The following is a 27,016-nucleotide window of genomic DNA, read 5'->3' as shown; positions in this document are numbered from 1 at the left end:
ACATTAGATCTTTTTATGGTCATGAAATGGCCAAGGAAATGAAGTTATTTTACAAAACCAGACACTATTCTGCCTGTACTGGTCCCTCATGATGTTCCCTTATTACCAGATGATATTTCCCTTATTTCCAGTTAAACTACTTAACAAACTATTTTCATGGTCCCTCAATCATGAGATCTAAAAATCACTGAACCTTGATGGGAAGATTAGAAGGAAGTTAGTTTTTACTCCCTTCATCCCTTAAAGAACTGGATGCTTTCTTCTGGAACCGTATGTCACTACACAGAAAACGGGACTGGTATGGAACATTTCATGAAGTAATGAACCTTTTTAAGCCTAAAGGTACCCATACATGAGGCGATTTCACTCGTTGTGCGACGAACGATTATATCGACAAACGATCGTATGGCGATCAGGTTTCCATACGATATGCCATCCACGGGCAATGATAATTTGCAAAAGATTTCATCGTATCATTATCGTAAAATACGTACGATCGTACATCTACGTACAATCCAATGTCGTGGCGGAAGTGGTATTTATTTATGTTTGTTGACTTCCGCTGCTGGCAATCATGACATGCGCAGAGAACAATCGTTCAAAGACAAATGTCTGACACTCACACCAACTGGCAGATTTTATCGTTAAACGACTAAAATTTTTAAACCTGGCCGATCGATTTTGGGGACGATAATGTCGGGTTGATTAGTGGGCCGACGATCGTTCGCACACCATCAACTATACGATAACTTAACGATAGTATCGGATCGTTCGGGAATCGGTCGTTTGACAGTAAAAAATCGCCCCGTGTATGGGGGCCTTAAGAGTGGTTCTACTCCTCACTAACTACATAATACTGTATTGTTAGATGTCTCCATTATTTGTCATCATCCTGTATTTTAGTATGTTAAGCAAGTTCAAAGTCAGTGCTAGTGGCTACAAGGTTTATCATGCAAGTGGATTTCAAATGAGAAGTTTCCTTCTGCTCATGCACAGTTGATAGGGAGAAAGGAGAGCTTCCCTCCAGTACAACACAGGTTCAACTAATAGTGCAGACCCTTTTGTAGTTGTATAAGTATCCAATACCTGAAAAGTGACCTGCGGGCTGTCCTGAAACCTGTGGGACCTATGGGTTTACCTACAGGTTTGGGTGTTTCAGCCCGGCATCCACATAACTTCCATTGGCCACTGGCTTCCATCTCCAGACATCAATATTTAGAGATTCACGCCTGTGCTATTTTCATGATCAGAGAGGGGCAAGTTGGCTGCGGGTCTATAAATACCAAGGCTTGGGGGTTAGGGTCAGGTGTGAATAAGAAGCAGGTGGGATAAGGTATGGTGCAGGTCATCTTTTTGTTGACACCCACATCACTGAACCTGGAATTGATGCATAGGGTTTTTCCATATTTTGGATCACCTATCTTAGGGCTACTAAAAACATTTAACATTAAATAAACCCAATAGGATTGTTTTGCCACCAATAAGGATTCATGCAGCTTAGTTACCATCAACTACAAGGTATTGTTTTATTATTATGTTCCAGTAGAATAATAAGGAATGACCATGAATTAGGCCAAATGGTTAGAAGCAGGAGGGCCCACTGACACTTAGGCCCACTGGGAGTTTTCCTGGTATCTCTGTGGGCCCGTCCAACGCTGTAGCCATAATTGAACTGCTATCCTTTTAGATTTTACAAAGTTTGTTATTTTTAAGGGCTAATTATCATAAATATATTGGTGCCAGAAATATAAATAAATATATATAAAATTTCACATTATGGCTTTTTAGCAGTGGTGTAAAGTTTACCTTAAATGTTATAATTAGAATAAGGTGAATCTTGCCAACTTCATTTTGCTTATAATGTATATTTGGCAGCAAATACTTTTAAAACTTCAAAGAGCTGAACACTTTCCTTTGATAACATGTGAATGTGCCTCTGGCACCAAAGCTCATAAAGGAGGACAGCAAATAAATTGCAGGGTTTTTTTAACCTTTAAAGTCATATTTTAAATTGCAAAAATATGATGTAATATATACCTTTCTGGAGAGCATTTTGTTATTGGATGAAACCGTACTCAATGCCTATTTAGAAAAAATGTACAGTACAGTATGTCATGTTAGGCTTATGTCTGGATTTGGTAATTAAGTGTAATATCCTGGCCATTTAAAAGCTTCCACCGTTCGTCATGTCCTTTTGCCTGGAGCAATCTGACACCTACAAAATACACAGTGTAAAGAAAGAAGATAGAAAGTAAAGTTACTATATACCATAAGAGTTTGCATCTCCTAAACTGCTATCACTGCAAAGCAGCATTCAACAGTCGAATTTAGTACTGATTTACTTGACATCCAAGGCGTTTCCATTGCAGGTCAACAAGCAAGAGCCAATAGCATCCCAGGATACATCAATATGACATTTATTGTTTCTGTTATCTGAGGAAGGCCAGACTGTAGGAGCACTGGTGAAGAAATAGTAGTAGGTTGCTAACTAGAAAGGTCTGAGCCAATAGCAGAATCTTTAAAGCATTGGTGTAACTATAGAGGAAGCAGACCCTGCAGGGGAAGCCAATGGACAGTGGGGCCTGGAGGGTGAGGTCGATTTTAACCTCAGGGTTGTATTTATTTATAGGTACCCAAAGGCTTGTGCCAAGGATGGAAGCCTTAAGGGGCCAATATCAGGGATCCAGAACCTTTTGTACCCATGAGCCACACTCAATTATAAAAAAAGTTGGGGAGCAACACAAACATGATAAATGTTCATGAAGGTGCCAAATAAGGGCTGTGATTGTCTATTTGGTAGCTTCTAGGTGGACTGGCAGCCTAAATGAGGCTCAGTTTGGCAGTACAACTGTTTTTTGGTCAAAAATTAGTACCTTCTTTGAGGCCACTGGGAGCAACATCCAAAGGGTTGGGGAGCAACATGTTGCTCATGAACCACTTGCCTATATACTGTAATCAAAACTATAAAAAAAGAGCAAATCGAAAAGCTCCCCAGCCGCCACCAGATCAAACCTATTGAAATCCGGAGGCAGAGCTGGGGGGTAAGGGAGTACAGGCTGCCTGTAGACGTGGAAGTGAAGTCACGTGTAGAGCAAGTCACGCCACACACAGCACTTGTGTGACTTCACTTCTGCAACATGAGGGGTGTATTTAGGTCCGGTGCCAGCCCTGGTTAACCTCCACAGCTGCTCTCCTGCTATGCATGCTGGACCCCTCCAAAGATTTTTCTGCAGGGCGGGTGTCAACTTATAGTTATGAAACTGCTTTTAAGGAACCCATCCACTAAAATCTCCATAGGATTACCTGTTCTGCAGATATATATTTTTAGAGGGCACTTTAGAAAGGCTCTATATGGGCCAGTAACCTTCTGGGCCAAGACTTTACTAATTACTTTAGTATTTACTAATATTTATACATAAATGCATCTGATAAGTACTGTGCACATAGCACACGTATGGTTTTTATTCAGATTTTTTTTTTCTATGTCAGCCTGTTTCATTCATTCTCATAAAGTATAATGAATATGTTTTAATGAATTAAAGAAATGATTCATAGGCTTGTTAAATTCATTTCTTTGTTTTACCATTAAGTGCAATTTTAGGAACAATTATCTAGATATTCATAAGCTTCAACGCTTTGTATTCAGGATTGCCAGTAAAATGCCACAGACTTGGCTTTCCCTTTGCAGAAATAAAAGTGTTTCTGTTATCCCCAATGAATCAACAACAGGCTCTATTTATCCTTTGTTAAATCAGAGGTGGTCTCTCATATCAGACTGTTTCCACAAGGAAGGCGTTGGCACAGTATCAGTAAAGTTCACTAACATTTTATACTACCTCTGATTGTGAATGGGTTATTTGTAGTTCATTTTATTCCAGACCAAGTGAAAGCATCCCACGCCTGAACAACAATGCTTAAAATAACTGTCACTGATGTAGAACAGAGCTGTGATTGAGTAAACAGAACATTTCTGTGTCGGCTTCCATGCAGCTAATGGCATGGAGTGATTGGCTTGTACAGTGAGCCTACAGTTATTTCAGATACAAAATTCACATCATAGGGACCCCAACCCCTGCCTGATTACAAGAAAATATAGGTTTTTGAATAAAATACAAAGTTTAATAGGACAGAACAGAAAGTTCATAATCCTTGAGGAACCTAACTGTGAATTCTGAAAGGTATTGGATAAGGAGACCTAAGGGGAGAAGGGAACCTACAAGATGTCACTTAAAGAGAACTGTTTGTTCATAAGATCCACCAGGAGGACCTCAGAAACTAAGATGTAACTACTGGAAGAAACTATTTGATCTAGTGCCTTAAAGGAGAACTAAAGCTTAACAAAGAAGTAGAAAAGAGTAGAAAGCAGAAATGCTGTATGTTATGTTTGGGGGTATTGTTCCAGCAAAAGGCAACCACATCCCAATATACAGTATATTGAATTTAATATACAAGGCTGATAAGCAATTTATTAATTTTCTCATCACTAGGCAGCTCTGACACCAGGTTAAATAAGACACAAATAACAGAGTAAGAAATGGATGTGTGTAAGTCTGTACACTTGCTTAATTGGTATATAATTAATTGGTATATATATACACACATATATATGAGTATATAAACTGCATTTGTCATTTGTCATATGCGTGTGTAAATGTTTGTGTGTTACCTGTAGTACCACAAAGAGGCCACTTTATAAAGTGTCAGCAAACATAGATTCTACGTTTCTGCCACTTCAAGCCATTGCCTGCCAGTAGTGTACTTAGAATCTATATGCTTTCCAGGCAACAGGTTAACTCTGAAGGTCAACACATAATTCACTGTTTGTTTTTCTCAAGAATTGTGTTTGCACTTTATTTGCAAAATTGTTTCTCCTTTGTTTTTTAATCAGGCCAACAGCTTTTGCCACAGTGTTTTTTGGTGATATGAATTTTCTGCATTGGGTACAGTGGGCACAAGTGTGCCTTAATTTAAACTTGTGATCCAGGTTTCTTAATGATCTTTGTGATTGGCAGAGGTTTTCCTTTTTACATATATGAAAAACTGACTGGCTGACGGGTTCATGGATTTATCACTCAATACTTTGCTCTAGGAGTTTGGAGCAGCAGTTGTCAACACTCTGCTTAATTCCTCAAAAACTGTTTTCTTCCCATTACTCTAAGTTGAATTTTATTACAGTAACACGTTTGTGTGGTGGATTCTGTCTTTTATACATCAGTATAAGGAAACTAGTAACCAGCCTGTCATTACATGATGTCCTTTCCACTACTTAACAACTCCATATTTGTTCTTTCCTGAGCAAGAAAGGGCCTTTGTTCTCTGGTTTTTTAGTTAGTTTATAAACTACATACAGTATATCCTGTCTTGCCATTTGCTGCTTTATCTTTCTTAATAAAATGTAATTAATTGAATATACTGCATTTTTTCCCAGTAATTATCCTTCTAAGCCTTTATATACCTGCCTTTGCATTTATTTTGCCATAGGTCAGACTTGCTACATTTGAGTTTTTTCTTTTTATGTATTTTGTACAGGATTGATGGATTAGTTACCCTTTATTTATGCAGGCAGTCTCCTAAAGTTTATAGACAGCTAAGCTGGGTTCTAAATTCCAGCTGGTGTAGGAATATTGAACCTAGAGGGTACATATAGGGGCGTATTTATTATGCTGTGTAAAACTAATTCGCCGAAAAAACGGAGTAAAAAGCTGTGTAAAATAAATGGAAAAGATCGCCATCTGAACGCCGGATATTACGCCGGATTTTACGCCGTTATTTTCCATAAGTTCCGGTGGAAGGAAAAACGCGTAAAACAATTACGCCGTTTTTACGCCATTTTTACACGGCGAAGCCTGGCGATGTGTGGCGAATTTTCTCGCCGTTTTTTACACAGCATAATAAATATGCCCCTTATTGTGCTGTATAAAAAGTGGAGTGAAGCATTACTGGTAATGTTGCCCAGGGCAACCAATCAGCAATTAGATTTCATCAAAAGCAAAGCATCTGATTGGCTGCTATGAGCAACATCACCAAAAATGCTTTACTCCACTTTTTACACAGCATGATAAATATACTATTAGGTGGAGACAAGCCAAGTAGGGGAGAAGAAATGTAAGAAAGATGTTAGATATTCTTTTTATAGCTTGATTTAAGAATGAGAGCTAGATTCAGGGTATTTAGTGAGCAGCCTGATGTTCCTATGTGGATTTGAGTCCTGGCTGTATTTTTGCTCAAGTAGAGTCCCTGTCCCCCTTAGGGCTCTGGCACACGGGGAGATTAGTCGCCCGCGACAAAACTCCCTGTTCGCGGGTGACTAATCTCCCTGAGTTGCCATCACCTGCCATCCCACCGGCGAAAATGTAAGTCGCCGGTGGGATGGCACACGCGGCGATTAATCTCCCCGTGTGCCAGAGCCCTTAGGGGTAGATTTGTTCCCGCCTAAGTTCCACTTGGAGGGCCTAAAGCTTGGGGCTGAGCATTTTCAAGTTGACTATCCTCAGACTGCTCCTCATAGGCATACACTTCTGCTTACTTCTTTGTGAGTATATGCTGAGCAACTATCATATCATCTGTTTCCCTAGAGGTTGATGTTAACACCCCTGCCAATAAAGAAGTTAATTTTGTTTAAGAACCACTGATTTCACCTGAGAATTATAGTTCTGCAAAATCCTGCTGCCGTATGCAAGGGCCTACTCCTAAGATTAATGGGCCTATTTATCAATTAATGAGTTTGTGAATGTAAGACTTTTCTTCTTTGAATAAACCTGCATTTTAGAAAAATGTTATTTATTAAAAAAGTTTACAAACTTGAAAAAATACTCGAAAGACTAAAAAATCTCAATTTGAAAAAAATGGCTTGATTTTGCCTAGGACAATCTCCATTGACTTCCATTGTACATAAACTCTCAGGCTTTTAGATGCCAAAGTTTTACATTCAAGTTTTTGTTTTTTTTACACTTAGGGGGAGATTTAGCAATCCACGAACACTCCGAATGCGTTTTTTCACAATGAACTGTATTTTTGCGACTTTTTCATCGCCGTCGCGACTTTTTTGTATCTTGCACGGATTTTCCGGGACTTTTTCGTCGCCGTCACGAAAAAATCGTATTGTTGTACCGAGTATGAAAGTTTCGGATTCATTCAAGCTTCGGTGTCGTGACTTTCCTTGGGCCAGGTTGGAGCTGCAGAGTGCCATTGAGCCCTATGGGAGACTTTCCTTGGGCCGGGTTGGAGCTGCAGAGTGCCATTGAGCCCTATGGGAGACTTTCCTTGGGCCGGGTTGGAGCTGCAGAGTGCCATTGAGCCCTATGGGAGACTTTCCTTGGGCCGGGCTGGAGCTGCAGAGTGCCATTGAGCCCTATGGGAGACTTTCCTTGGGCCGGGTTGGAGCTGCAGAGTGCCATTGAGCCCTATGGGAGACTTTCCTTGGGCCGGGTTGGAGCTGCAGAGTGCCATTGAGCCCTATGGGAGACTTTCCTTGGGCCGGGTTGGAGCTGCAGAGTGCCATTGAGCCCTATGGGAGACTTTCCTTGGGCCGGGTTGGAGCTGCAGAGTGCCATTGAGCCCTATGGGAGACTTTCCTTGGGCCGGGTTGGAGCTGCAGAGTGCCATTGAGCCCTATGGGAGACTTTCCTTGGGCCGGGTTGGAGCTGCAGAGTGCCATTGAGCCCTATGGGAGACTTTCCTTGGGCCGGGTTGGAGCTGCAGAGTGCCATTGAGCCCTATGGGAGACTTTCCTTGGGCCAGGTTGGAGCTGCAGAGTGCCATTGAGCCCTATGGGAGACTTTCCTTGGGCCAGGTTGGAGCTGCAGAGTGCCATTGAGCCCTATGGGAGACTTTCCTTGGGCCGGGTTGGAGCTGCAGAGTGCCATTGAGCCCTATGGGAGACTTTCCTTGGGCCAGGTTGGAGCTGCAGAGTGCCATTGAGCCCTATGGGAGACTTTCCTTGGGCCGGGTTGGAGCTGCAGAGTGCCATTGAGCCCTATGGGAGACTTTCCTTGGGCCAAGTTGGAGCTGCAGAGTGCCATTTATTCCTATGGGAGGCTTCCAAAATCATGCAAAGTCTGAAAGGTTTTCCCGCCATTTACGATTGCTCAATACGGAAAAGTTGCGATGGCAACGAAATAGTCGCGCAAAATACGATAAAGTCGCGATCTTCAGAAATTTTCGTTTCCAATCCGAATTTTTCCAATTCGGGATTCGAATTCATGTTTTGGTAAATCTGCCCCTTAATGAATATCGAACATTTAGGTTTTTGAACCATAATTCAAATATTGGAAGTTTTAGCCCCAAATAATTAGAATTGTGGAAGAATTTAAATTCAAACATTGAAAATTCACCCCCTAAGAGCCACAACCATGATTTATTGGTTAAGCTGATCCTGGAGCAACTGTGTTTTTAATTTTTTGCCCATTTACTAGTTAACTAGTAAAATGAGAATATAAATTCTAAAGATCAATTGAATGGTCAGAAACAAATTTATTTTATAAGGGCGACAAAGAAAGCGTTAATGCTCGACATGTTCCAATTACCCAAATAAAAATTCCCTTAATAAAATCATGCAGATGTTTTACTCGAATGGGAGAAAAATATTTTAATTTTTGGAAAGGCATCCAAGAATAAAAAAAAAGTTTAATATTAAATATTTCAAACATTGTGTTATTTTATTAAACTGATGAATAAAAGGTTGATTGATTGTGGTACATGGGTTACCATGCCTTTTAAAGGTAAGTCATTGGCTTAATGTTAAACGTAGCAGCTCAGTTTGCCTTATGGCGAAAATGTCCTTGCTTGTATCTACTCTTCTTCAATTTCCGAATAACTTTCAAATAGTAAGTAAGTAGGCTAAAGTGAAGCCCTCAAGTAAATCATTCCAACTTTTGGTATAATACCTTCTACCTCAAAGCAACTGTAAATCATTCTTCCTTTTTTGTCTGTCTGGTAAATGTAGCAGCTTACTAAAATATGATTTCCTCTCCCTCAAGTTAACTTCAATTGTTAGGCCTTAGAGACCAGCTAAGATCATTTATTATAAATAAATATTTCATTTTTAGTTTGTAAACTTTGGTACTGTGTTGTTTATTTTACCGTATGTGCTTAAGTAAATCATTCCAACTTTTGGTATAATACCTTCTACCTCAAAGCAACTGTAAATCATTCTTCCTTTTTTGTCTGTCTGGTAAATGTAGCAGCTTACTAAAATATGATTTCCTCTCCCTCAAGTTAACTTCAATTGTTAGGCCTTAGAGACCAGCTAAGATCATTTATTATAAATAAATATTTCATTTTTAGTTTGTAAACTTTGGTACTGTGTTGTTTATTTTACCGTATGTGCTTATGGGCTCAATTGGAATAGGAGGACCTGGAGGCAACAGCTGAGTAGGGCTCCTCCCCTGAGGTTGATCTTACAGGCAGAAGAGCATTCTGAGAGCAGATTCCTTCTGCATACTGTACTTGACCTTAAGGAATGTGCCTCCTTATACAAGTATGGCATCTATTGGCCAGAATCCTGTTACCCAAGTATGGGTTTATGACTATTTTACAGCAAGGTACATAGCATTACCAAATATGCAGTCATTCTCAAAATTGGCTTTTTTATTTTAAAAAAAGGTGAAATCAAAAACTACCTATAAACAGTTACCTTAAAATATCTTTAATAACTAGAAGTTGCAGGGTCCCATAGCCAAATAATTCTAGGGCCCTACTAAGTTTTTCATAAACATATACTGACAATGCTTATCTGTCTAAGGTTGTTACCTATCCAGTTTTGACCCAGACAGCCCGAATTTTCAAGGGACAGTCCAGGTCAAAACCTTCTGCCTGGTTGTCAACATTCTGAAAAAGAGGCAGAAATCCTCAGAACTGTGGCAGATGCAATCCTATATCCGTCAGTCCCATTACCTCACAGGCTTCCAGCAGAAGCAGGGCCTGCTACTACATAATCACATCTATAATTCACTTCTGCTTAAAATCTATAAAAATAGTGGATACCTCCCAACATTTGAAAAATGTAAAGAAGGACAAAAATAAATGCTGTGCTACACATGAGGAAAAATTATTGACCACACCCACTTTTGTGACCACAACCCCTAAAGACCACTCCCGTTTTACAAAATTTGGCAGGTTATTTAAAGTTTGAACACATTTCTGGGGGTTTTTGGGGATTGTGTATTTTTTGTTATTACAGTTTCCAAATCTCTGAAGAAAGCGGCTCGCAAAGCACCATGGTCAGCCAGAGAATGGATAAAACTCGAACTTTATTTACATTCTTAAAAACCCAGAACGCCTGACGCGTTTCGTGCGTGCCCGCACTTAATCATAGGCATACATTCTGAGACAGTAACATGGTATATAAAGCCTATCAATTAATGACATCACAAATTTTTTTTTTTTTTTTTTCCTCCTCTTAACTTTATGTGTATAAAAATGAAACAGAACGAAATAAAGAAAGATAGACTAACATAACATATACAATTCTCTGGCAACATCACTTTGAGGGAACATAACAATTAATATCAAATATAGAATTTAAACCATGTGGTTGGCGCGTGCCCAATGTAAATATCCATTTTACTTCCCTCTGCAAAAGTTTATTATGTTTATTACAGTTTCCACCAAGAGACCTGTTTAGCTTATTAGTTACAATTGTGCAGGTGTTGCGTATTCTCGGGCTCTGCCAAAAGCTACTTATCTCATTAATTTGAGAGACTTTGTATCTTTTTTAGCGTTCAGTGCAGGAGATCAAAAGGAAATGAAGGACCTTTCAATAAGAACCCAGGACTGAGGTCTCAGCTGTTAAAATTGGGACTGTCCCGCGAAAATAGGGACAGTTGGGAGTCACGGGCACTGTGCAAATGAGCAGCTACCCTGGTGAATGTAGCGCTACCTGCATTAACCTCCTTCTACCCCCTGACTTCTCCATTGTTTAGACACACAAGTTAGGAAGCAGAAGACGACAGTGGGGCCCTATCCTTACGGCTTGTTACAGTACAGGGCTGGTGTTTGCCCTCTGATTCTGGGCTATGCACAGTACAGCAGTTTCCCCAGACAGAAGTGCTACTGTATGTGGATGTGCATTAAAGAATGCCCTTCTGGCCAGAGGATTTGAAAATGACTCCTATTGTGTTCACTGCTAGGGGCAACACACATTCAGAAGTCTCTGTTTCAAGAAAAACAAACATTTCAAGTTAATTCCATGGTGGATTTAAAGGATGGAATAAGACATTTTTAATAAACATATATTGAAACTGTCAGTGCCTTAGTGAGATCCTGTACCTCCTAGGCCTCCAGCAGAACCAGGGCCTGTGACTACTTAAAGGGGAACTCCACCCAAACACAACATAAGCTGTTTGAAAAGAAAATATAATATCAAGCAACTTTGCAATATTCATCAATTAAAAAATATGCAGCCTTTTTGTGATTTTTAATGTAATAATATTGTTTGAACCAATTAATTAAGCCCCACCCCCTGTTCCCCTGCTGATCTGGCTGACTAATTTGTAACAGTAGTGGACTGTCCTCAGCCAGCCTTCAGACTGCATCCTCCAAATCCCACAATCCCCTGCACATGTGATGTTAATAAGGAAAGGAACATCACAGTGCAATGCATTGTGGGTTATGTAGTTCCTGCATGCTGTCGGTAAGCTGTGGAGAAGTTTTTACAATTTATAACATAAATGTTTTAGACCCTCCTCCCCTGCCAGGATTTAAAATAATGCAGAAGGAGAAGAACTGTTTTCCAACTGGATTAAGCAAATACAATTAGTATTTGTTCTACTTATACTTTTTATAGATTACAGGGATAGGTATATTAGGGGTGTCTATGTTGTGTGGGGATCTTTCACAAATTTTCGTTCAGAAGCTGGAGTCTATAGTTATACCCCTTACAAACCTAAAAAATATTAGAGGTCATTTATGACTTTGTGGATGAGCAATAAGGGGCGCACTCATGTTGCATACAGTAGGAAATGGTTTCAGGCATAAATAGATCATTATTAACTCCTTGAGAAGGTGTTCCATTATATTTTATATACAGTTCTCTGTAGATTATACATGTTATCATGTATGTTTGTAATTTGGGACTATTTATACAGACTTTCTCCATTATTTGGTTCAGGACTGTCAAACTCATCACTACCACACAGATTAGCCTTGATTAAAGGCTTTCATACAATAGGATACAATGGGGAAACAGTGTGCAGCTATGGATATATATAAGGATAGATATGTTGACATAATGTCAGTGTATATACAAATCTATGCCAATTTGTTTTGCTAAATATTTATCAGACAACAGCGAGACTCTATTTGTGGAATATGTTTTACCTTTATGGCAGAAATGACACATGAAGGTACCCCAAGCGAATAAATATCACAACATTTATTTGTTCAGGTAAAAATATGATACGTGCTTATAAAACATTACTGGAGTATCTCTCTCATAATCGATCACATTCATAGCTGGGATTATCAGACACTAAATCTATATCTACAATATGGACATCCTTTGTTCGAAGGGGAGGAGTATTGCTTGGGCTTCCCACCCCAGAGTCCTGGCTTGGTGCTGGCTGTAGTTGGACAGGGTGCTCGATCTCAGTTTGTTCCCTTGCTCGAGGGGCCGACCCCTGCTTCTTGTCCTTGTAGCGCTTTAGCTTGACTGGATCCTTTTGGGCTTTTGCACATGGCAGCACAACACACAGATCTTTTCGGAACTTGGAGCTCATGCCAAAATAGATCAAGGGATTATAAAAACTAGCTGATTTTGCAAAAAGAGCGGCAAGGATACTTGTGAGGCTTGGCACATAGTAACCACAGGCAGACCACATAGATATGACAGCATACGGAGACCAGGCAACAATAAATGCTGTACAAATGACAACAGAAACCTGAAAGGCAAAAACAAACAGGGATATGTTCATTGTTATCACTTACGTAATGTTAATAAGAAATACACATTGAATTAAAGGCAACTTTAGATCTGTTACAGTTTGTGTCTGACCAGGTTTTTTTTTATTAGGGCAGCTGAATATGGGTAATATTGAACGGTTTGTTTATCCAAATGGATGTTCATTTCAAATACCCCACACAAGTGAAGACCAAAAAAAAAAACTTTCCTTTCCCTTTCAGGGCTGTGGCATACAGAAAGCTGCAATCTTTTCCTCTGTCAAATAGGGATGTAGCGAACATCGCCAAAAATGTTCGCGGACCCGTTCGCGGACTTTCGGCAAAACTCGCGAATATTCGCGAACTTTGCAAACCCCATAGACTTCAATGGGAAGGCGAACTTTAAAACCTAGAAAAGCCATTTCTGGCCAGAAAACTGATTTTAAAGTTGTTTAAAGGGTGCCACGACCTGGACAGTGGCATGCAGGAGGGGGATCAAGCAAAAATTTCTCTGAAAAATACTTTGTAAAAAAAACGCCCCAAAAAAAAACGCCAAAAAATAATGAAAGAAAAAAAAAAAAAACGCCAAAAAATAATGCCAAAAAAACCGCCAAAAAAAACGCGGCAAACAGTTCGCTACATCTCTACTGTCAAACAGAATGAGCACCCGTAATAATACAATGCAGTTCCTGGCTATAAGTACATGGGGGGTTCTGAGGGCCGGGGGACAGCACCTCTCATATAAAAAAAAGCTCTAACTTTAATTCAGAAAGAGCACTACTCTATTTCTTTTTATTGCTTACAGCAGGTGCATTCAATTTTAATATTGATGTGGGGGTCAGATTAATTGCTTAAAAAAATCTAGAAGGGAATTTTAAAGAAAGGTTAGGCTGATGCCACACCAGGCGTAGGGCTGATTTTTTCGCGCTTGCCGAAAATTCAGCCCTACGCCTGCTACTTGTGCCTGCACCCGAATGAATGGGATACGCTCGGGTGCAGGCACATGTAGCCGATATACGCATGAAAACGCGAGACTTTGCATTCTCTCGCGTTTTCGTGCGTATATCGGCTACATGTGCCTGCACCCGAGCGTATCCCATTCATTCGGGTGCAGGCACAAGTAGCAGGCGTAGGGCTGAATTTTTGGTCAAGCGCTTTTCCGCTTGCCGAAAAAAATCAGCCCTACGCCTGGTGTGGCATCAGCCTAAGTTCTAAAGAACAGGAACATATAAGGTTCATCAATGCCATTTAACTCAGCAGACCCAATGCTGATGCCCCTCGCCACCCCACAGTTACCCCCCTTGCACTCTGAGGGGTTTAGGGCCACAGCATCTATCAGCTGTTTAGCATGCACTATTCTTCTTCTATTCTTCTGATGCCTGATGGAGATCAACTGCCCCCAGTTACAGTAGGATAAATAGTACTGTGGCTAAAGCAATTAATGCTAAAGTCATTGTAGCATTGTACATCTAGACAAAACCTTAGAACTTTAGTAATTAATCAATGTACCCTGGTAACATCTCGTTCCATTTTTCTTTGTCTTTCTGAAAGATCCCCTTCACTTGTCAAAGCACGGCTTGATTTAACAGTATTAATAATTGACACATAGCAGAAGACCATGACCATCACAGGAAGGAAGAAGCAGCAGATAAAAATGGATATAATATATGATTTATATATTGTAGAGAAGCTGGCCTTGGTCCAATCAATTTCACACGTCCCGTACATGCGATCTAGGAAAAGAGAGAAGAACAGAGACTGTTGGCTAAGTTTGGTTTAGATGAATGCAAAGAAGAAACAAAGATATTATATCTTCTTTAGCAACAGTAACTGAAACATTGACCATTCAGTAAGATTTTATATAACTTGGCCACACTTTAAGTACCCAAACTGCAAGTATTGCTCTCAAAGTAAGTGAGATTGGGGTACAGCCCCTGCCCGTTCCTTGGAAAGGGGATACTACCAACAGACAGACCAACTGCAACAACAGCTGGCTTATTTATAAGATTTCACTATCATGGAAATTTTGCAAGATTTACAATTTTTTTACGAATTTGATTTGATAAATCATAAGAAAACATTGGTATTGCGGAAAGAATTATGCAATTGAAATCACAATCTTTGGTCACAATTTTCACAACCACAGATATTAATAAATCTGCCCCTTTGTTTTATTTCTTGTTTTAATATTAACCCTATAGGTTAAAGGTTGGGTAAAACAATGTAAATGGATAATAATTAATATATGCATAGATATACAGGCATATTTATAAAAAGGTGAAGCAAAACTCGCTGCAGTCTGACAGAGGTTAAATTGCTCCACTCTCTATTAATTTGTATGGGATTAGATAAATATATCTTTAACATCATATCGGGACTGGGCTGTAGGGCAGATTTCCTTTGGAACCCTGCAGAGGAGGCTGGGTTTTTTTTAAAAAAAATAAAACATTTTATATATTGGCACCCGAGGGCCACCCCTCAGGCGCCAATATACAGTATATAAATATGGACCTGCATCCCATACAAGAGAAAAAGAGAGTGGTGAAGTTTTTACTTGGCTGTTATATCTGAATGACCAAATGGCAATAAAACCATAGTCTGCCATCAGGTAGATGACAATGTACTGTACATGAACAGAAAATAAATTGCATCTGTCTACATTATAACCATCATCAATCCTGCAGATACTGGTAAATCTGTTTACAAATATATATCTGTATGTTACCTCTGTAGCTTCCCCATCCTAGGAGTGGTGCAACTGACCAAAACAGAGCTGCAATCCAGATTAAGGCCAGAGAGATAGTGATACTGCCATTGCTAATGCAGTTTGCTGAAAGGAAAACAGTGAATATCATTACAACTGGCTACAAGAGTTAGAGGGCAAAGTCAGGAAATGTGATGCTTTAATAACTGCAACTGAAAATAGCTTTCAGATACAATATATGGAAGCCACTGGGCTTGTGGTAAGGTCAAGCATCTATTACCCCAAAGAATAGATACCCTGCCACAAGTGGAGTGACAAAGGCTCAGTAAATGAGCACTAAGGGTGTTAATGCTCATTTACGGAGCCCTTGTCACTGGGGATCCTGTGCAGTGTGCACCTTGCGCTGAATCCATCATTAATGCTACTATAAAGTATATATAGTCAAACAGCTGACATTAATTCTATTTGCTGATTGGATGCTATGGGTCACTAGATCTTTAACAAACATTGCATCTCTTATTACATTATCCCATAGAGTGTTACTTTTTCATCTGGCAACTGGGCAGTTTATTCCATAGGTGCAGAACAGCAACATCTGACTGCTTTTTTTCTGCTAAAAATACAGAAGAGCTATATAGTCAGAATCATTTAGGAATGTGGCACAGTGCAATTTTTGAATGGAAAAAGTAATGTTTTTTTACCCATATTACAACTTTTTCCCCAGAATTCGATTATATAAGTGACTGCGTATGGGTGCTGTGCCACTCCCTGTAAGTACTTGCAAGTGCAAGGAGCACCAAGCGCCTATGCACACCTACACTTTCACCATTATTCCTTACTTTTAGCCTGTGACTAATATTTTAAATGAGCCTGCATATCCATTTTTATGATAAACATCATAAAACCCTTTAAAAAACATGGTAATGCGCTCTTATGAATACTGTATATTTTCTATTAGGTTCATTTTTGCCTGTATGTATATAGATGCCACCGGTCATTTAATTCCTAATTAACTGTAAATTACATTTTATGATAAAAATCTGACTGCTTTCTTGCTAGAATAAGGATTCAATGGAGGTGAAAAGTTTACATTCTTACCTCTTTGAGGATGACAGCCTTTAATGTACCGAGTTACACTGATAAGAGTAAGAGTATTTATACTGGCTAGACCAAATAGAAGAGTGAGAAATCCATCAACCTGGAAAAAATATGGGTGTTTAGGTGTTGTATAGACAAGAAAATAAACTCTTGGGAATGAATGGTCGCTACATTCCCAGTATTATGTTGCTTTAGAGTAGTGCTCTCCAACTAGGCCCATCATCTCTTTGGCTGTTGACCTTTATGTAAGCTTTAAATGGTAGCTGCTTACCCTGCACAGCCCTATGCTGTCTGTGTGCCATACTTTGCCTGCCCTACACTCCCTGTGACATACTCTGCCTGCCCTATGCTGCCTGTGTGGCATATTTGCCTGCCCCACACTGCCTGTGTGTGCCATATTCTGCCTGCTCTATGCTGCCTGTGTGTGCCATACTCTGCCCTACACTGCCTGTGTGTGCCATACTCTGCCTGTCCTATGCCACCTGTGTGTGCCATACTCTGCCTGCCCTATGCCACCTGTGTGTACCATAATCTGCCTACCCTATCCTGCCTGTATGTGCCATACTCTGCCTTTCCTATGCTGCCTGTGTGTGCCATACTCTGCCTTCCCTATACCGCCTGTGTTTACCATACTCTCCCTTTCCTATGCTGCCTCTGTGTGCCATACTCTGCCTGCCCTATGCTGCCTGTGTGTGCCATACTCTGCCTTCCCTATACCGCCTGTGTTTACCATACACTCCATTTCCTATGCTGCCTCTGTGCGCCATACTCTGCCTGCCCTATGCTGCCTGTGTGTGCCATACGCTATCAGCCCTATGTTGCCTCTGTGTGCCACACTCTGCCTGTCCTGTGCTGCCTGTGTGTGCAATACTCTGCCTGCCCTATGCTGCCTGTGTGTGCCATACTCTGCCTGCCCTATGCTGCCTGTGTGTGCAATACTCTGCCTGCCCTATGCTGCCTGTGTGTGCCATACTCTGCCTGCCCTATGCTGCCTGTGGGAGGTGAACTTGGCAGGGGGATTGTTCTGGGAGTTCGTTAGCATTTGGAAATAATTGTTAGGGGTTGTCTAAGGTGTTTAATCATGTGCTGGGGATTGCTGTGCTATCCTTATGGAAGGAGGAGGCATATGGATTTAAGGGTATATCTTAATATGACATAATATAATTCTTTTACATACGAGTGAAGGGTAATATCCCTGCAGTAAGCACCAACCATTTGGTTTTTTGGTGTGCTACCACCATAAATGGGTATGGTCTTAAAAGCTCTTGTGATAACATGGGTGTGGCTTGTGATGGGCATGGTTTAAAAAGGCAGTGGTCAAAACTGGCTTTCATTGTCAGCCCTCCATCACATAGGCCAGAAAAATTCCGGCCCTCGTTACCAGAGAAAATGGACAGCAATGCTGTAGAGTGTGTGGTACAAAACCACTAAGAATCAGTACATTAGAACACATATTTTAAAGGCAACAAACATTACACAAAAACCAACTCTCTCATACCCCCAGCTCACCAAAGTACACAATCCTGACATAAGTACAAAGGCAAGAGGTGAGTCACCCCTACTAGCACCATGACAATCATCTCTTGTTACCCAACATACTAAGAATACAGAGCAGTGTTTTCTTTCCATTATTACATAGTAATTAAAAGAGGGTGAGTATGGTTAAGGTTCTCAGTGTTTGATTCTTATAGTGACAGTTGTATAAAAACAAAAAGAGTCAAGTGTAAACATAACAGGCACCTCCATCAGTTAAACAATGATCGACCCTTATCAACTCATCTCTTCCCTCCAGTAGACTCACTTATGAAGCACATGGCTGTCCAACAAAATTTGGTCTCCATGGCTGGACTTAAACCCTGGAATACCAGAGGTTGACTAATGTTTTGAGATTAGACACACATATCTAGAAGACCAAGATCATCAAAACTAGCAGAAATATGACTTCTGTAGTAATGGTATAAAGTGCAATAAATTAATGCGAATGTTAAATTGTATGTAAAGTCGTTGTATGTTAACTTGATATGTGAATTGTTTACTGTGTATTCCCATTGCTTTCTTCTCTTTTTTCTTTCTCCTTTCTTCCCCTTCCTCAAGTTAAATAAATAAAACATAACAGGATTCTCGTTGAAGGACCTCTTGCATCAGTGGGGCCATTAGCCAGGAAGAATTTGAAACAAGTTATTGTGCAGTTTTGCATCTATGGTTGCTGAAATACAGTTCACATTATGGCTTGACCCTTAATATAGTAGAGAATGCAGGAACATTTTTCTAGATTGTAAGCTCTTTTGGGCAGGACTAACTTCACCTCTTATCTTATTGGTTGCTTTGTATGTATTTCTGTATGTTCAATGTATAAACCCACCTATTGAACAGCTCTAGAGAAATAATAATAATAAAACTATGGAAGTTTCATATCCCATTTAAAAGACATGTTAAATCTATTTAACTGGGGGATCAGGGCTGGATTTGTTATCGAGGCCCCTCCATTCCCCACCCCCAATCCCCCCTTCCCCCCCGCATGCATGCGCATACTGAGCAGTGGAGAGAGGACATGCTCAAGTTTTCTGCTCGTCTGGTCCCCATTGCTTTGTATGTGAGCTAAATTTCAGTGCGGCTTGGGCGGCATGCCACCACTAAATTTGTGCCACCCTAGGCCCGGGCCTTTGTGGTCTCGCCACAAATATGGGCCGGTGGGGGATGCTAAAATGTTACCCAAGTGAAATAAGTTTTTCCCCAGGCTGGTTCTCTCTTGTTAGGAGAGAACCACGCCAGCCTCTGAAAAAAACTGTTGGAGCACCACACTGTCATCTCCTTATGCCAGCACTAAGTTCCCTTGGTGCTAAGGTATACTCAGGTATACTCTACTGTACATGTGTGAACAGGAACAGGCATGCCTGGGACGCTGGTAGAAAGGTAAGTAAAATGGCGGAGCGGTGTTCAGACATCTCTTTTCACAGGCTGGTGTGGTGAAAAAAACAGCAATATATTTTGTCACCCTCCAGTAAAATAGAATTAAAATGTCCTTTATGGTGTTCGTGTATTTCTAGGGAGCTTAGTACATAGAAGTAAGCATAGTTTACTGGAAATGTGTTGAAGAGAGATTATTGAACAATCATTTCCATATGTGTATTTCTTTCCACAAGGTGCAAATCATGGCTGGATCAAGACTGGTTGAAGATGGGGAGCTTGCTGGGATGGAAAGATAGCCATAGCTTATACTGCATGGCAATATGCAACTAGACATTGTCATTCCTCTTTAGTGTGACATAGAAAATACATTTGCATAGGTGGCTGGCTCCCTTATGGTCAGAATAAGACTCAGGCATAGCCAGAACCCTCTTCTGAACACACTTCTGAATGCCAGAGGTGTGTGTTTCCCTTTTATGAAAGGGCAGCTCTCTAAAAATGTTACCCAGGATTTTCTGTAATCCAATTTTCACAGAGCTAAAATGGATTGAAAACAGATTGCAGAAGGAGCTACACTACTCTACTAATCTCTGCATGATCTGCTTCTAAACCTACTGGAAATCCACTGAGTATTTTTCAGATACTGGTTTTTATGATAAATAATTATATGCATTGTATCTAAATAATTATTATGCACTTAAATACTTGAGTTCCTTGCTTTACCCCCAGCAGTGGTGTATCTGCCATGTAGCACACTTAGGCTAATAACCCAGGCTGAGAATCAGTCCCTATGCTGGCATCAGCCTTTCCCTGTGCCTGTACAGAGAGGCATTGTGTTGCCATTTGTGCAGGTACAAGGAGCGGATTTTGGCTTTGTGATGCACCCTCCTGCATTTCAGGGCCAAAGTCCGATTGCCTGCACCTGGGCCGAGGCAAAGAAAAAGTTCATCATGTTCTGTTGGATAACATATGCCAGTGGTACAGCACTCTAAGAGTGAAGACACACAGAGCTACTAATAGCAGCTACTTGTCAGGGCTACTAAAATAGACAATGCTGATCATTTATTGATAACTGTATCTACATGTGATTTAGCAGAGGCAAGTCTCAGTATTGTCTATGGCAGGGTATTTTCTGGAATTTAGTAGCCATGAAAAAGTAGCTGCTACTAGTAGGTCCGTGTGCCTTCACCCTTACATTCCTTCCACAACAGCCATGGGTAGAGATGCATTTTCTGCCTACAGATTATGTTTCTAGTCACCACATGCTTAAACTGCTAAGAGCAACCCTGAGTATGAGCAGGCATGGCTCCGTGAGTTGTAAATCAAGGGGCTTCAAAGCAAGGAGCTTAGAAACTCACATATTATGGGAAGGGACAGGAGAGACAGGGCTTTTCTGTAGTCTTAAGAAGTTATAAATTCCATTATATGCTACAAAATATTTCACTTTTCACTATAGTCTCCCTTTAAAGAAAACCATCTCCTTGGTAGATCTTAATACAAGCAAAACAAAACCATATTTTCTATTTATGGCTTACTTCACCCCCAGAGGGGTGATTTGTGACTTTGACATACTTGGCCAGCTTGAAGTATATTGCAATATATGGACAAACACTCCCTGTTTTGTTTAAAGGGGAGGGTACATCTTGGTAGCTTAATACACAGAATGTCTTAATGCCCTGTATATATTGATAATGGCTGAGTGCAGGGGAACTTTTGTTGTTGTTTCAGTTAGCCACAACGTGAACCTGTAGTCAAAAATATGCTTGTGCTGCGCGCCAATAGCTTGCTTAGTCTATAGTAGTCTATGGTAACACTTTTTAGGGTTCACCTTCCCCGATGGGTCTTATTGCTAATATTGGGCGAGGCTTCCTAAGACACTTGCCAGTCAAAAGATTTTCTTAGGAGACTGCAGATTCTTCCCAAGTCATAGAGAAATAATGATAATAATGATCATCATAAATGATAACTTGGGGAATAACATTTTATAAAATTAAATGTTGGGTTCCTATATATGTTTACATACATTATATACACAGCATATATTATAGTATTAGTAGTATTAGTGTACATATAAACAGTAAGGCCTTGCAGCTGGAGAACCACATAGGTAAACATGATGCAGAACTGAAAAAATGTTGTATATGTTCTGTTTATTTTGCTATATTTAGCATTTCTCACTTGCACTGATATCATATTGTATATTCCATGTCTCTATCTGAGTGATACTCACACACTCAAATCATATAGGATAGGAAATTATGTGCTACTAGCTAGTGCCACTAAATGACAGCAGGTCATTGCTTATTATTATCTCTTTTATTACATGATTTAGCAGATGGAATGGTTGGAATGCAATGAATTAAAAGTTTATAGCTGGAAAGACCGTGTGAACCTAGGGCCGATGAAGCAGAAGAAAACACAGGAAAAGCAAAACTAAGATAATAAAAATTTGAATTACCAAAGTAAATCTTACATGAAAAAAAAAAATGTACAAAAACATAGTCAATAAATAGTTATTGAATAAGGTGGAATTCTCAACTAAACCCTGCACACCAGAAAAAATATTTTAGGGAGGTACTATAGTTAAAAAGACATTTTTATTTATCAGGTCATTATGTAGCAACAATATTGCATTTTAAAAAAAAACATCATAATATCCATCAATAAACAAATCAATACATACCACCCAGTGAAAAAAACTGAAAAAAGATATGAAGGCATATACTCTGGATGAGAGAATACCCCAATGTTTCGGCTCAAACGCCTTTGTCAAGGGACCTGGTAAATAAAAATGTCTTTTTAACTATAGTACCTCCCTTAAATAATTTTTCTGGTGTGCAGGGTTTAGTTGAGGCTTTTGCTGGTGTATATAATCCTTTTATGGGGGGGATTTTTGAAAGCCTAGCACCTGGATTTTTATATACTTATATTTTGGATTGTTTTTAAAGTGTATCTTAGCCCGGAGTGCCCTCCACTATTCCAAAAATTGAATAAGGTGGAAACAGGAACTTGTGGTGCTATTCTGCACACATTTTTAATTATGTGATGTGTTTTGAGCTTCTGTTCTTTTTCAAGTGGGATTGCGAGTAAAATGAATTACCTTCCATTCAAAATAACAGTGTCCTAAAACAAAAGCCTTCTTTACTCTGAGTAAGCCTTTTTTGTGAACTATTATACAAAAATAGGACCAATCATAGTGTTTTGGAGGAGGAACACTTTCCCCAATTATGTGGCAATGGTGGAAAAGTGCCCCAGTTCCAAAAGGCTACAAAAAAATATTGTATAGTTGTTAAAAATGATGGAAACAGGTACTTGCAGCGCTATGCTGCAAACTTTTCTATTGACATGACATGTTTCAAGCTTTTTATGCATGCAGAGCATGTTTTCAACTGTGCACCCTGCTGTGCTAGCAGCCCTGTATTCATGACACTGAGGCAGGGGAGTCACTTAGGCATCCCACCCCCTACCTGTCCCCTAATTTGTATATCATAAATAGTTTACACAAGCTACAGTATAAAATAAATTGTAGTCATTTTGTAGTCCATATGGGGGGGGGGGGGGGGGGGGGGCTTTGCTTAACCATATACATAAAACAATGGGCTCAGTTGAATTCTGCATTTAAGTGTTATTTCATTTTGTCTGCCCTTTTGAAAATTCAGCATCATTCCCAGAAATTTCTGAATACACAAATAAAGCTATCAAATCCTGCTTTCCCCCAAATTATGAGTAAACATTTAACAGCTATACTTCACTTTATTTCTGAAAGCAATATGTATTGTAATAAGCATAAGTACATGCTTCTATTAAATCAGTACAGGTTAGGCAGTGTTCAACAAATGTTGGTATCTCAGTTTGGTAACAGTGGTCTAAAGGTGGTCCTTCACTACCACAGTGACATCCTCTAAATCATCACAAAGTTCAATCTGAATTATGAACAATATCTATCTTAAAGTTCTTTTCTAAAATAGGTGAATAAATACCAATGCTGGTGTCTAATGGGTCAGAACTCCTCAGCGGTGGCTCTAGTGGGTGACAACACAACAACTTAACAGCTTCCTCTTGCTTTCTCTTTGCAACTCTTTGGCACTTGTTTGGGGGAAGAGAAGTTCTGGGGATCAGCTGATTGGAAAAGCAATATGTCATGCTTTTGTCTTGAAAAGGCCTGTTTCAGTAGTGGAAAATGTTAGTAAAGCTCACATAGCTACCAAGGATAAGGAAAAATACTGTTGCTTGACCTTTGGCTAGTCAGTTAGCTAACCCGAGCCTTAGGCAGGGAAACTCTTTGTGCACAATGGAATCAAGTGGAATCACAGGTACATACAGTAAAGGGTGAAAGTTGACAATTTCTGTGCAGTAACATTGTACATTCTGAGCGGATGAGCTGTGCAATTTAGGGGATAGCATTTAGTAGTGATAAGCGAATCTGTTTTCCGCTTCAACTAAAAATTTGCGAAATTACGGAAAAATTCGTTTTGGTATCTATACTTTCCATGAATGTAATTACATGTGTCACAGATCTACTTCTACGGAGAACAATTTAATATTTATGGCGGCTGCCATAATTTACCTGGTAAATATACAATACATATACTGTTTTTTTTCAGAAATCTTAACTTTTAGGGTAAGAAATTCACCTAAATTTCGGTGAAGGATATACATGGTTTGAAGCATCACAGTTTGTGTAAAAGCAAATTGTAGGACAGCCTTTTATTTTGGATCTTAAAACAAGTAAAAGATTAACCTGGTAAATATGTACTGAAAATACCACAAACTTAGTAGAGCAAATCTGGCCCATATTGCTGCAAATCTATTCTGTATCTGTATCCTTCCAACTAAAGATCCTCATGTCAAATCACATTCATTATTTCAAATGAAAGCAGTACCTGGCAGGTCCATATGGAAGTAATTAGAAAACCATCATCCCTGAAAACATTGAAGATTTCAATGATTCCTCTAGAATATCCGAAGACAGATGTGCTTGCGTCTGACACAGCCAGGTTAAAGGTTAGATAATCAGTGGGTAGCAAATTGGCCCTCTGCTTGTATAGTACGAATATTACAATACTGTTTCCAAACCATGATAACCAGCCTGCAAAGGAATGAAACAAAAGCAAAACAACAAATGAACATCAGTTAGAGGAATTAACTAAACTAAACATGGGGAACCAAAGTTAAATAATCATATTTATGAAAATGGAAGGCACTGTATTGGTGCTAATAGTAGAAACCAACTCCCACCTTCCACATATAAATCATTACAGAAATGTTATTATTTTCACTGCATTTCATGTTTGCATTATTAAATATGATATGTTAAAAAGCTACAATTACTCTATTAGAGTGCATCTAGTTAATTAGAATTACCCAAACAAAATAACTCGTGGAACTTGCCCATGGAGAACCTTAGAACATTGGTTTGCTTGGGTTTCTATAGCAGACCTACCTGAAGCTGCCTGGACCCTGTGTTATGTGGTGGAGGCCTACAGGATGTTTAAAGCCCTCCAGTATGTCCCTTTGCCTGCCCAGAGGCTCCTAAGGCTACTTTGTACGACAATATCTTTTTAATATAATTGAACCCCCAAGCATGTGGTATGCTGGATTACTGGCCCATTACATGGAAAAAGTTGGAGAGCACATAAGTGAAATGATACCTTTTGAGCATGGTGCTTTAGGTGAAGCATTTGGTAAAGCAGATTAAAACATAGGGTCTAAAATCTGTAGCAGATACAGTGCCCCCTATGGCAACAAATTGATAATGACTAGACAGGCAATTATTTGCGTCTGCATATTGTAGCTAGCTACAGGAGACTGGCCTGGCATGCTTTAATATCTCTTCAAATAATATGAGTAATTTAATAACAGATGCACCAGTTTCTGCACTTCTAGCAGCAAATTAGATGCTTGATTTAAAACCATAGATCAGTAAATACTACCCATTAATAGGTTGTTATAGATTATTATTTGATGCTATGTTTTTATCTGTGATTGCATTACTAATATGAATTTGAAAATATATTCTCAAGAACCCTGTGATATCCATCAACCCAGTCATATCCATGTACAAAATGCATAGGCATAGCATACAGACTATTGATCCAGAGACCCACTCATTTAGTATTATTTTCATTAGCAAATATTTATAAAGAACCACCATGTTCTGTTCTGCATAAATGTTGACAGGTTACATGGACTGACAAATTGCATTGTTGGTTAAACCCCAGTGTGGCAATACTGGCCATGCAAGTTTTGGTCAACCAATGCCTGCATAACACAGAGAATCAGGTCACCAGTCATGATTTATATAATTTGTAATCTAGTTAGTAGCTTCACCAATTATCTCAGATTAATGACATTTGCTGGAGGAGGTGACATTGGAACTGACACGCTCAGCCTGTTGGGCCTTATACAGAAATACTGTTAGACACAACATTATAATGGGTGCTCACAGCTCACAGCAGCTTTTGGATAGAAACAACAAATTCAAATAATTTTCACCTATCAAAGTGACCATTTATGTATCTAGTTAAAGGCAGGATAACACGGATCATAACTAAAGAATCCCTGCCTGCCTTCCTTTTATATACAGGCTGGGAAATGTACAAACTCTGCAGGATACTGGGGTTTTCAGACTCTTTAGCTTCAGACGGTTTGTGGTATAACAGTGGATCGTCCTTAACTTGGTTACAGATACTGTACATGAAAACACAGTCAATTCTGCTATCTCACTCTGATTGACGTTCCGATGGAAGTGCAACCCCCTTCCGCAGAGGCCAGTCCCATAGTATGGGAACTGCTTTTTTACAAGTTATTCTTTTCAAATACAGCAAGTGCTATTTTCGTCTGCGTGTTGCTGCTCCTCTTAACATAATGTCTATGTGCTAAAGATCTTTTGCTTTTTCAATACATACCAACATGGCTGTGCCACTTGCCTTTACTATATTATATACACACACCACATAAAGCATTTTACTGTAAAGGAAACATCATGTATGCTGCTAATAATATTTATTATGTACCTACCCAGTGCTAGGAGATAGATGCCGATAATAGTCTCTCCTTGTTCTGTAAGGGGATTTTCCTTTTGCAGTAAAGTCAAATTGTTGTTCCTCCATGGAGCTGGCCGTGGGAATTGTAGGGACATTTTTCATAGGCTTGGTTTGGTTGGCAAAAGGTCCCAGCTCTTCGATTTTGTTACATAAAAGGTAGGCTTTCAGTCCAGTGAATTAAGTGGCCTGCTGCTATCTTCTCTGGTCAGATTACCAAATTAAGACTGGAAATCTTCTCAGCAGAGAGCTGAGTAAACCTTTGACCTCCTCCTTATTCTCTAATCCTATCTATAAATATATGTGCGTGGCACAATACCCAGCATTGCTCAAATTATGTATATCTTGTACATTTACATTTGAAAGTAGAGTTGTATAATGTAGAGGG

At 39.6% G+C, this 27,016-nt stretch overlaps 1 protein-coding gene across 1 annotated transcript; it reads right to left on the bottom strand.

Moving 5' to 3' along the window:
* Positions 1 to 12,358: 12,358 nt before the first annotated feature.
* On the bottom strand, positions 12,359 to 26,760 carry opn6a (opsin 6, alpha). Its single transcript, NM_001102875.1, is given in 6 exon segments — positions 12,359 to 12,878; positions 14,386 to 14,609; positions 15,602 to 15,706; positions 16,679 to 16,778; positions 24,469 to 24,674; positions 26,606 to 26,760. Coding segments are annotated over 6 exon segments (1,203 nt in total). The 5' UTR covers positions 26,727 to 26,760; the 3' UTR covers positions 12,359 to 12,431.
* Between the last annotated feature and the right edge of the window lie 256 nt (positions 26,761 to 27,016).

The sequence above is a fragment of the Xenopus tropicalis genome, chromosome 5 (genome assembly GCF_000004195.4).
Source record: "Xenopus tropicalis strain Nigerian chromosome 5, UCB_Xtro_10.0, whole genome shotgun sequence".
Lineage (NCBI taxonomy): Eukaryota > Metazoa > Chordata > Amphibia > Anura > Pipidae > Xenopus > Xenopus tropicalis.
Note: the sequence above shows the minus strand (reverse complement) of the source record. Positions and strands in the feature narration are given on the sequence as shown.